Genomic DNA, 13,313 nt, shown 5'->3' on the forward strand with positions numbered 1-13,313 from the left:
TTATCAACACAATGCCCCCGCAACGTGTAAGGCGTCGCCTGACGACAGAACAACTTGGCAGATGTATTGGAATGCTTGACGCTGGCTATTCACAACGTGACGTTGCAAATACACTAAACGTCAGCCAGAGTGTTGTAAACAGGGCCTGGAACCGACAGCAAACGTTTGGTACAGCAGCACACTGACATGGGGGTGGTCGTCAGAGGTCGACAACCCAACGCCAAGACCATTTTGTGGCTCTTCAGGCACGACGCCATCCCTTCTGGACAGCAACCAGCCTACGTAACGACCTCCTGAACGCCTCGGGGGTGAATCTGTCCACTCAGACGATACGGAGTCGGCTTCTCAATGCAGGTCACAACTCAAGAAGGGCATGTGTTCGAGTCCCTCTAACTGTTCGACACCGGTGGGAGCGATTGGACTGGGCTGAAGATCATGTCACTTGGACACAGAACGATTGGGTTCAAGTTCTGTTCACCGATGAGTCCAGGTATTGCTTGGACTTTACAGACAGGAAGCACCGAGTGTGGCGACGACAACGTGAACGTTTGCATGATGCCTACATCAGTGAACATGACCGTTATGGTGGTGGTTCCATCATGGTCTGGGGTGGAATCAGCTGGGATGGAAGAACAGATCTTCATGTCCTGAAGAGAGGAACAATGACGGAGGTGCGGTACCGGGATGAGATCCTTGATCTTTACGTCAGACCCTACGCTGGTGCTGTTGGCCCTGAGTTCATCCTCATGGATGATAACGCCCGTCCTCATCGCGCCAGGGTGGTGGAGCAGTACCTTCAGCAGGAGACAATTGTCCGTATGGACTGGCCAGCGCGCTCGCCGGACTTGAACCCGATTGAGCATGTATGGAACATGCTGTAGGTTGCCCTTTCACGCCGTAGAGCACAACCCACGACTTTGGCAGAGCTCGGAAACGGCCTCGTGGAAGAGTGGAACAACCTTCCCATTGGAAACATCCAGGTGCTTATTGACAGCATGGCTCGACGTTGGCAAGCCGTCATTGACGCAAGGGGAGGCCATACCCGGTATTGACACTTCATCGACTAAGTGTAATGATGGACTATCCCCCAAAACTGTGTGATTCTTTCTCTGGTTTGCAGTTAACTTTTTGTAATGAAATGCCTTTTGGTTTTGTTATCAGATTTCAAGCATTCTGTATTGATAAAAGTTCATACCGTTCATGAATTTTCATCGATAACTTGAGTAAACACGTTTCTGAGTCAAATTTATGTCTTTTGTTATGTTAGTGGTAAATTACACACATATAACCTAGTGATCCTTATCAAATTTTGAGTAGTATATTATTAAACATGAAAGGTAAACCTTTCCTAGACAATGAAAATATACATCTCTTGACCAACATAGCAATGTGATTAATAATATTTTCATGTTCAGTCAATAGGCCAACGATTATTGTTTGTGAATCAAATTGCACTCTTTTCCCTGTCTTTTGTAATATCCAAATATACAGGCATGACTAAATTCTGGCAACAGATGGACAGTAAAGAAATATATGTTTAATGGTTTCTGGTTGTTCGGAACAGATGGAGCAATCCCTCTTATCTAATGTTTATCTTATGAACACATCTAATTAAGAATACAACTCATTTAGGCCTAGTTTTATGTACAGTGCAATCATGGGTAATGAAATATTGAAGTAAGCTAGTTACCTATATTGCGATGAAAAACATTATTCAGGCTCATTCTAAAAGTATGTTATATCTATAATAAATTCAAATACTGTAGTATTTATGAAAAGATGAGTTTTTGGGTGTGTCTGTTGTGTTTCACAATTCTAAACAATGTCATGACAGTTGAACTAAAGATACAGAATATTGCTGCTGTTCAATACAGGGAGCACAGGTATATTTACAATCTTTTCCAAGGGAAGAGAGTTGTCACAACATGAAATTTTCCCAACTCATTCTTTCGAATGACACCTACTATTTTCCACTTGGAAGTGCATAAGAATAGGCAAATATACTTATATTCTACCAAAATGTGGGAGGGGGTTCGGAGTCCCCATCCTTCCCTGTAAAATTACATCTAACATAGATTCTTCCAATTAAATAAGGATGTTTGAAATAACAATAATGGGACAAATCTGTAGTGTTATGAAGTCGCAGAATAAAATAAAAAAATCTTCTTATACAATGCCAGTATTAAAGGTGGTAGTATCCATGATTTTATGTAATCCCCAAAATTTTTCAGAATCCACATTTGATTTACACCACTTCTGGCATATGTAGTCGTAAAGCAAGTTTGAAGGTTCTCATTCGCAGCAGCTTATATTTTCGTGAGGAGCAAATATAAGGGATTGGTATGACACTTACTGGATCCTGCAATGTATCTTTGTTTGTAAGGGTTTTTATGTAATTTGGGAATCCAGTATAGGTACGGTAACTCATACTCATTTGCCCATTACCTGGGATATTAAATGTGTCTAAAACTGAAGCATAGTTTTGAAGAATTTCTTCTTTTGAAAGGGCAGCTGGAGTGTAAGTACGATTACCAAAAGTGGAATCAATGCCAAGTTCGTTTAAGGTACATTTGTGATAATGAGCCTTACAAACAAAAACAATGTTGTTACAAGCTTTGTCAGGTGCAACAAAACATATTCCACATATAATCTATCTAATTCTTTTATCCATTCTGGTTTACTAAACACAGAAGGATAGATGATGCGTACTTTTGTTTTAAAATGTCTTATTCGGGATTTAATATTTCTCGTATGCTTTTGAAGTTCTGTCGCTAATTGAAAGACCGAGGTTCTCTGTCTTTAGGACCTTTTAGAATAAGTGATTTGAGATCCTCATTATCAACTTTATCTACATCACCAGTAATGACATGTCCAGCTTGTCTATAGTTGAAAGAAGATGAGAACAAGAATACGCTGGTGGATTACGCATAACATTCTCTATATCTAGGTGCTGCAAAGTTTGTTGATAATTAAAAAGCTGGATGCAATAGTAGAAGTATATTTGCAGGAAACACAGGGTGTAGACTTGAACTTGAAATGAGTTGGATATAAATGCGACAGGTTTTGCAACATTGCATTGGAGTTGTTTGTCTTGGTATATTGGGAATCTGGTTTTTTTTGCTAAAAGACATTATCTAAAATATGTTATAAAATGTATCTATAGGAGTGAAAATTTTCAAATAAGACACCTAAACAAACAAATATCAGCAAATGTGCAAAAATTTACTATTTTCACAAAATGTTCCCATCCATCCAGGCAGACATTCAAAACACGTCCCATTTGCGATGTTACATCTCTGTTCCTTACAAGTGACCGGACATGTCAAGTTACAATTACTCCCATAAACACCCGGCTTCTTACAACCTGAAAAAAGAAAAGTTAGAGTAATCAGAAGATAAGAAGTTTCACACCAATGATTTGAAATGAAATAATTACATAGTTCTTGTTACTGCCTTATGCTTTGATGTGTAGATGAATTGAATTTTAATCTTCAAGTTGTTTTTGTCATATCAATCTATTGATTAAACAGTGATGATATGAAACACTGACGAATCTCATAATTCCTATAAAAATGCAAAATTAAGAGTAGGACACACGTACCCTTGGGTTCACCAAAGGTGAGATAAAGTTCCTAAGAGGAGTAAACAAGCCATATAAACCGGTCGCACTCGCCTTAATCCTATATCTTGACCAAGGAAACGGAGTAAGCCGTAGTCAAAATCAGTATGTGTAGAACATGCTAACAATGAAAATGAAACACATCAGACAGCATTCGACGTAATAACAGGTTGTATTTTTAAATTAGATAATTTTAACGATCACATAATTTGCGAACTGTAGATTTTCAACAAAACGGTTGAAAGATCTGTAATATGAATTTCTTTCTCTATAGCCTGTTTCGTTTTAGGAATTGATCATAAGCAGAACATGCTCTTGCGCATCGAATCACTAACGAGTCATAGACTATTCAAATAGCGACAGACAAGATGATGGTACAGGGGTTTCAACAGTCTCGATTAAAGTCAGCATTTCGCAAATTCTGTGACCGTTATAAGGATATAGTTCGTTAATACAACCTATTATTGGGTCAAATGCTGTTTGACGTGTTTCATGGCAATCGTTAGACCGTTATTAGCACACTGAGTTTGATTACGCATTATCTGATCAGGATATAGGGCTCACAGTGGGTGTAACCGGTCGACAGGGGATGCTTACTCCTCTTGGGCACCTAATCCCAACTCTGGTGTATCCAAGGGTCCGTGTCTGTCAAACTATCTATTTTGTATTGGTTATAGGAGTTATGATATTGATCTCTGTTCGTTATGTTCACCCTTCATTGGTAATGATGTAGAAGCTTAAATCATACAAATCCCTAATAACGGTGAGTTCTTACTCTGCCTTTCGCATCTATACAAACCCCGAAGCGTACTACTACACCACTTGCACGGAACGTAACGAAACGAGCTGAACAGTTTGCATCGAATGCTGGACGATCTGCACAGAACGGTGAACGGTTTCCAATGAACGTTTCGCACGAAATGCTGACCACTTTGTAGGCGTGGCTTGCACGCTATGTGAACGGTCTACACGAGGGGTAGACATAGCCTGGACGCTTTATATTTTCGACATTATTTGGTCCATCCTGGGATTAGTTTAAACAAGAAACAGATTTAATATTACGGCATTATTCTAGATATAAAAAAAGAGCTGAGAAAGATATGATAATGATCCATTGATCATGTAAGACGCGGTAAATTTCATTCTTACTTATTGGATCAATGACTTATGAACACGTCGGAATTAAAACAAATGAATATTTCGGAGATGAAAGAAAGTTATGCAAAAACGTATCGTCATGGAATATTTATTATTTAACTTTTATTCATTCATTGCTCTATCAAATTCATTGAAACTGGACATGAAATGGTGACGTCTTTTTCGCTATTTTTGTACATTGATTCTGGGTGTCTTTAAAATATCTATGTAATTTGTATTAATGTATTCCAGGCCTCGTCCCAAAGACATATGTTAATTAAACCTATTAATTTTATTTACATGTAGAAAAGCATATAAAATAATCAATAAAAAACTTCTCGTCAGTCAAGACTGAAACGTATTCGAAAGGGAAGGGGGTTGCAAACGATCTGCACGAAACGGTAGACATGACCTACAAGGTTTGATTGTTTCGGCATTATTTGGTTCTCCCTAGGGTTAGTTTAAACAAGAAATAGTTTCAATAGAATATTGATATTCAGATAATTTAAAAAAGGTTGAGAAATAAATGACAATTATCCATTTTAAAATGATTGCTCATTTAGACGTGGTAAATTTCATCTTTACTTATTAGCTCAATGAGTTACGAATACGCTGGAATAAAAACAAATCATTTTTTTACTTTGGAAATAATAGAAAAAGATGCAAAAAGTGTATCGTTATGGAATATTGATTATTTAACCAGCCTTTATTTATTCGACCACTGTTCGTTATCTTCATCTTTCGATTAAATGCATTGCAAAGTCGCGTCTGATTTGTTATATTTGTACATGGTGGACTGTTAGTCCCTGAGGGTCTCTTCACTCCAGTAGCTAAGTACTTCGTTACTAGCTTGAAAATATGGATGCATATTTAATTGCTGCTATAAAATTTAGAAATTCATTTCCAAATTAAGGATTATATCTCCCTCATGCATTGCTCTGTTCCTTGCCTTGGACGAATTTGGCTCCAGTTTTTGGCACTTTAGTTTTCCTTTTAGCTCTTACAAGTTTATTGTCAAATCGAATTTCCAAAATTTCGGCTTGAGCATCACTGACGAGACATTATTTTTCCAAATGCGCATCTGGTGCATCAAAATTGGTACCGTATATGTATTACATTCAATCTGAGTGTCGTTAAAACACATGTGCAATTTGTATATTCCAGCTCTCTTCTCAAAGACAGATGTTGAATAAACCTATACATTTTCATATATTTGTATGACAACATAAAAGTGATTTAAAAGGCAAGACTGGAACATATTCTTGGGCGGGGAAGGGGGGGGTTGAACGTAGAAATCGTATTAGCAAGTCGCTTTTGTCACCTTGGAAAAGAAGGGAAAATGGAAAACAGAAAGAAACAGTGAAGATATGATTGAAGTGGACTGAGAAATAAATCAAACATATAAATGAATAGATAAGATAAATAATGACTAACTACAGAAATGACCAATAGATATGCGCTTGAATTAGATTGGTGTATTCACCTCAATTTGAAACCAATAGGAAGCTGCATTCATTTTTGAGAGACAAAAATATAAACAAAATTTTAATTCCCTTGCTGATTTAGACACCTTCTGTACGAATGTTGATTTTAAATATCCTGATTAACTGCCCTCAATTGTGATTAAAAATGCACATTGGGATTTGCGTAGAATATACAGGTTATAAACAGGTCGGTATTTGCATTATGCAGACAGTTCAGTTAAATAATGTTAATAAGAATACTTATTATCTAAAAAGAGAAACGTGATCATACAAGTGTAACAGGACAAATTATCCCTGTATACAAAAAAAACAAACAAACAAAAAACTACCGAGGGCAGATATATATGTCATGTCTCTGTACTTGCTAGAAACTGCCAGAAGTGATAAAATGGTATCAGATTTTGGTCTCCCTGGTGGTTTTATTATAAACTGTTTTACAGATTTTCAATGTTGAAAGTCCGTCTTATAGACAGTTTGATAAAATTGCTCAAATTCCCAGGAATATACACTTGTCCTAGATCCCATATCGAACTCACTTGCACGTTTTGCATGGTCTGTAAGTTTCTAAGGGCGTGGTTTCTGTGGGTGTGATCATGTACGAAATGATTCTTGTACGAAATGGTTTGCACGGAAAGACACGAATCACTTTGGAAGTGAATCGGTAGTAGCACGCTTCAGTGTCTATAAATTGAATTGAGGAAACTTACAATATACGATATATTGATATCTAGTTATTTGAATGTGTAAAAGTGAAACGCTAAAATTGATCAGCAATACCTTCTACGATTACTTCACATAATTCAGTGTTGGTTCGATATTTGTATCCATCATAAGTAACTCCATCCAACCTCTCGTTGTAAAACATGACGTATTGACTGTATCCAATGCAGGTTGTGCTAGAGTCTAACGGAGGGAGCCCAGGTGGTTCATTTTTATGGCAGAGAAACTCATCTCTCTTGGTTGAAGGCATAGATAAATAGATGGAAAATCCTGCTAAACGACCTCTTTGTCGCATCACTGAAAGAAACATTTTGACGTCAATATCATGTACGTTTGAGAATCACTGAAATAATGAAATGAAACGACAAAGGAAATGCAATACAACAAAGTTTAGCACAGTTATTGGTATAAATCTATATTTTTTTTTGCTTTTTCAATGTCATAAGGTTTCCACGAGTATGTGTATATCAATATATGGCTAGATATTACACGACATATATACTATGTGTAGCAATATTATAATATATGATGTAATCTACGCAAATTTGCTGCAGATTCAAAATTCTATGTAATAAACATTTATGTTTCGAAAGTTAAGATTGACGATTTTATGGATGAAATTGAAAATTAACTGATATTAATCAAATAATTTCGTTTAAAATACCCACAATACGGTCCTTAAAATACGTAAAATAAAAATAAATGTTCAACAGAAGTGTTGTCGTCAAAAGTATGTTTCAAAATTTCGGCTTTAAAAACATGAAAAGTGAAGATAACGAACAGTGATCAATCTCAGAACTCTCATAATCAATAGAAAATAGAGAGTTAGGCAAAGACGGATCCCTGGACACATAAGAGGTGGGATCAGGTGCCTAGGAGGAGTGAACATCTCTTGTCGACCGGTGAACCCTATATCTTGATCGGTCAAACAGAGTTATCCGTAGTCAAAATCAGTGTGCCAAAAACTGCCCAGCAATCGGTTTGAAACAAGTCAAACAACAGTTGACCCAATGATTGGTTGTATTGGCAAACTATATGGTTATAACGACCATATGTTTTGCAAAAAGCCCATTTTAAACAACACTATTGAAACTCCTGCATCATCAACTTGTTTGTCAGTAGCTTGCCTCGATTTCAAACTGATCATAAGCAGAACAACCTCTTGGGTATCGAATCAGTTGAGGGATATAAACACCATATTTTTGAGAATCACTGAAATGACGACATGAAACGAAAAAGGAAATGAGACACAAAATTCAGTTATTGCTATAAATCTATTTTTCGCTTTTCCGCTGCCATAGGATTTCCACGAATAAATATATATCAATATCTGGCTAAACATTACAAGATATGTGTTGCAGTGAAAGGTGAAGATAACCATAAGTAACCGATTTGATAAAACAAGGAATACAAAATAGAGAGTTGGCAAACACGAACCCCTGAATATACCAGAGGTCTGTTAAGTGAGTTAGAGGAGTAAGTATTCCCTGTAAACCGGTTAAACTCGCCTAGAGTCCTACATCTTGATCATGTAAACAGAGTTATCCATAGTCAAATATGATGCGATAAATACTCTAATAAAATACAGATTTAGAATCCAATTTAATAAAAAAAATTATGTTTCGGAAGTTAAGTTTTACGATTTAGTTTCTTAATTTTGAAAGAAACTGATATTTATAAAAGAATTTGATTCACAAACCCCAAAATATGGTCATTTAGATATATAAGTATAAAAGTAAATGTTCAACATGCGTTTTGCGGTCACAGATACGTATCAAAATATCGGTTTTAAAAACATCTTAGATTCTAACCGGATAGGAATCCGTAGTTTTTTTCACTTTGTAAGGTGAAGATAACGAACAGTGATCAATCTCATAACTCCTACAAGCAATACAAAATAGATAGTTGGGCAAACACGCACCCTTGGACACACCAGAGGTAAAAAACCCTGGTAATTTTGAAAGTTTGTCCAATACGGGTTTCATCCCACCCTTAATATATATGTATAGATAGTTTTTTTCTACTTTGAACCATCAATTTTGATAAGTTATATAAGAGTATAGCTGACTGTAACAAGATACTACTTACGAAGCAATCTACATCCACATTTACTGATTGTTTCATTACCCTATCTTTTAGCAGCATCTATTTACTTGTATTTAATATCTACTTATTATATACATCTACTTGTGTATTTATAATAAAAAAAACATCTATCTATCTAAGGTAAGGGGACATAACTCCGGATGTACCTCCGTGTACTTCACACTTTATTACGTCAAAGTGAAAAGGTGCGACGCAACGTACATGTCTATATATTTATATTGTTGGAAATATGTCGTAATATTTTCTCGTTATCTGGTATCGCTGTCAAGTGTTAAACAGTGTATGTGTAAATCTGCTTGAGTGATGTTTTTTTCCAAATGAACATTTGTGAATTTTCTTCGATACTATAGAAGTTTAGAATTTTTAAAATATAAAATATGCACCACAGTGACTTTGATTTTATGTTAGAACCTTGAAACCATCCCCATTGGTAATCGACATTTGTAATACATGGAAAAAGTCAATTGTTTGTAAACAACGGCTCGGGACATGCAGAAGATAATGATCGTATGCTGATAGTTTGTGTGAGACCATGACAGGAAACATATAGTCTCTGGAAATCTTGCTATGAGAACTGGGGTTTATTTTAGTGCTACTATAATCGATCATTGTGAATAGTATCCGGCCTCAAATTTGACAAAGTCTGACATTTCAGGTCACAAATTAACGAAGCAAAGATTCCGTTTGACATTTTCAAGCATTTCTAAAATAAACTTGACTATGTTTACCTCTCTAATAACTTTATATTTCAATACTATGATGTTTTCTACCTGCGTCGTAGCGATTTAAAACATGGGCTTTACATGTAGACTACTGATATGATTTCGTAGAAATGAAAGAGGGGCATTCTTTTGTATGCAAGGTGAAGATAACGAACAGTGATCAATCTCATAACTCCTATAAGCAATACAAAATAGATAGTTGGGCAAACACGGACCCCTGGTCACACCAGAGGAGTATATTTTGAAATGTTATTTTTTTTGTCTAACTATGGGACATCTGCATAAAAATATGGATTTTGCGGACGTAGAAACAGAATTGGAAAGTATCCAATTTCGTCACTGACCGGGTTATAATTAACATTGTTGCGAAGGTGACGTTTGTCTGTCCCGTGTTGTAAAGAAACATTAAGATGTTTATTTAAAAAAATCAAAGTTCTTTTAGTATCAAATTTGGCCCCCTGAATTATTCAAAAATGAAGTACATGTTGGATCGAACACTTATATTACAAATTAATGACGGAGATGCACTTGTCTAAAAAATAAACCAAACTTTGAAAATGTGTCACATTTCTACTACATTGACGTAGTCAAAATACGTACGGAACACATATTTCCGGAAATATCCATAAAATTTAACCACTTTTGAAGATATTTGAGTAGGCCTTCATAAGATCACCACTCTAAAATTTTCACGCATAAAACATATATGTGTAAGCATTTCAGGTACAAAAAATTACGATGGTGATATTATGTGGACCAAAGTTATATCTTGTTTTGAAGTTCATATGTTACAGCACGCAAGTACAGTAGTACATGCCATGCTTATTTATGTTGTTCTATATGTGTTGTTACATAAGTTTACCTTATATTTTGTTGATGAAAAAAATACTCGCCTTGTATCACATGAAATGAAAAATTCATAACATCAATCTAATGGATGATATTTAAATGTCTTTCCTTGCATTGTGTATTATATTAGTCATGTTATCTTACTTTCGTGCCCCGTAACTACACGACAAGTTTCTTGGTTAGGAATACTTTGACATTAATTACAATCACTGGAAATTTCACTATATGATATATTTTGCTGAATACAAAATCCTAATATTTCACATTAATCTATAACCAAATACGTGGCAGAACACAAAGCCTACTTATGTTTCGGTAGGCCCTGACTAGAAGTCATTTCTCAAAGGTGAGGTCACAATGGGTTGATAGATCATTTTGTCAGTACATACTAACTCAGCTGGTGCAGTATAGTGGAAACAAACTCAAATAGAAAGATACCTCTGGTGTGTCCAGGGGTCAGTGTTTGCCCAACTATCTATTTTGTATTGCTTGTAGGATATATGAGACTGATCACTGTTCGTTGTCTTCACTTTTCATACTGGATTTGATAACGAAGATTACGAATATTGATTTTTTTACAAAAATTAAATGAGAGTTATTTCAGTGAGTTCTATCTACTGTGATTTTTATTTATAGAATAGCATAACCATGTGTATGCCGTCGTGCGATACGACAATACATTTTATCTGCAGTATTTGTCTTGTTAAAATTGTCTAATAAATCAAGAATACGTAAAATCTCTTTCGTGAATACTAGTATATTAGCTATTTTCATTATAAACAATATAATCATTTTTCAATTGGGGGGGGGGGGACTTCACAGTTGTCTAAAAATAATAAAAAGGAAACAAAAACTAACATGTTCTTCAAAATCTTAATTTGTGAGTTGGGGCAGGGCTGACGTACACTAAATTCATTTAAATATAATAATATTAGTTAAACTTTACGTTTTCCCCTAACTTCTTATTCTTAAATCCGGTATATACTCTCTTCTGTATATGGATTCAATTCAAAACTTTCACTACTTTGAAATTGCATTTTTGCCATTTTTTATTACTTTTTAAAAATTGGGGGTAATCACCAGTTATGTCTTTATTATGTCTTTCTTACAAAAAAAACCCACTCTCCTTTCTCCGATTCCACGTGCCTGTATTTTACATGGCTTTGTGTAATATACAGATATTATTGTCTGTCATATACATTCGTGACTAGTTGATATTTTCATCATCAAATTGTGTAACAGGTGTTCAAGTAGTAGAGCACAATTTTCAGGTATACGGAGACCTTTACACTATATCCATCCTACCCTCCGTTCAATTAGCATTTATTGGCTTGTGCACAAGACATCGCATATCAAATATAAAATATGCATGGAGTTGATATTCATATCATATTGTGACCTTTAAATCGGCCCTAATCTGTATGACTGATGCGTTTAAACTTTTTGTTATGTTCATAAATAATCTCATTCTACAAAAACAGTTGCAAAATTCTGGTTTATCTGCTATAAAAACAATATGAATTTTTCTGAAATATATTCTAGATAAATTCATCCGTTTGAAAAGTGCAGGGAGTAATTTCTGTCATGTATTAACGGTATGATATATCTACGAATGTTGACAACCCCGGTAATTCGCTGATGACTGTTGGTATGTTTTTAAATTATAGCATGTTTAGTTTTCCTAACACTTTTCATGTAAAGACTTTTTATTTCTTTCTGGATATATCAATAAGCATTCGGCTTGTTTGTTTACTATTAGGGCCTCTTGATGTTTTCCAAAAATAAAGTGTTACATGATGTTCAACTGACGTCACGGGATATTATGATGAGGTTGATTTACGGTAGATCAGTCATAGTCAACATATGGGTAATATCATTTCGGTGTTTAACCGTAACAAGTGTAATGGTACCTGTGAATTTGAGGTGTAATTTCACTAGATAGCTATAGTACGTTTTGCTATGGAAGCCCTTAACCTACTTGCACATCCATTTATTCATCGTATTTGTTTTTTTTAAAGGTTATATATTATTTCGAGAATTAATAAGTTCACCTTCATGAAAGGTGAAGATACTGAACATCGATCGATCTGATAACTCCTATAAGCAATACAAAAGTGGGGCAAACACGGAACCCTGGACACACCAGACGTGAGATCAGGTGCCTAGGAGGAGTAGGCATCCCCTGTCGACCGGGTACACCCGACGTGAGCCCTATATCTTGATCAGGTAAATGTAGTTATGCGTAGTCAAAATCAGTGTGTCAAGAACGGCCTAACAATCGGTATGAAACACATCAGACAGCATTTGACCCAATAGTAGGTTGTATTGAGGAACTAGATCGTTATAACGACCATAGAATTTGCGAAATGCTGACTTCAATCGAGACTGTTGAAACCCATTTACCATCAACTTGTTTGTCAGTACCTTATCTCGATTTAAAAATTTACTCTACGCAGAACAAGCTCTTGCGTATCGAATCAGTTGAGATATACAAACACCATATGCAGGTGATAATGGAATATTGCTACATAAATATGGGAAGTTGACGATGGAGAAGCTGAAATCATCCCGTTTTGTCATACAGTTGAGTTGTTAGTTTACCGTTAATATCTACTTTCCATAAAATATATAAGTATGAAGCAGAAGTGAACGACTCTGTGGTGTCCTTTATTTTGA

General features: G+C 35.6%; 1 protein-coding gene across 2 annotated transcripts in view; it reads right to left on the minus strand.

Moving 5' to 3' along the window:
• LOC130049205 (multiple epidermal growth factor-like domains protein 10) overlaps positions 1-13,313 on the minus strand; it is a 56,367-nt gene that overhangs the window by 35,298 nt on the left and 7,756 nt on the right. For both annotated transcript variants that reach the window (XM_056146491.1, XM_056146492.1), the window contains exons 3-4: positions 7,018-7,257; positions 3,227-3,364 (exon numbers count right to left, since the gene is read on the minus strand). In XM_056146491.1, the coding sequence (XP_056002466.1) occupies positions 3,227-3,364; positions 7,018-7,257 (378 nt within the window). The remainder of the gene's footprint in view (positions 1-3,226; positions 3,365-7,017; positions 7,258-13,313) is intronic.

Source organism: Ostrea edulis, chromosome 8, assembly GCF_947568905.1.
Source record: "Ostrea edulis chromosome 8, xbOstEdul1.1, whole genome shotgun sequence".
Taxonomy (NCBI): domain Eukaryota; kingdom Metazoa; phylum Mollusca; class Bivalvia; order Ostreida; family Ostreidae; genus Ostrea; species Ostrea edulis.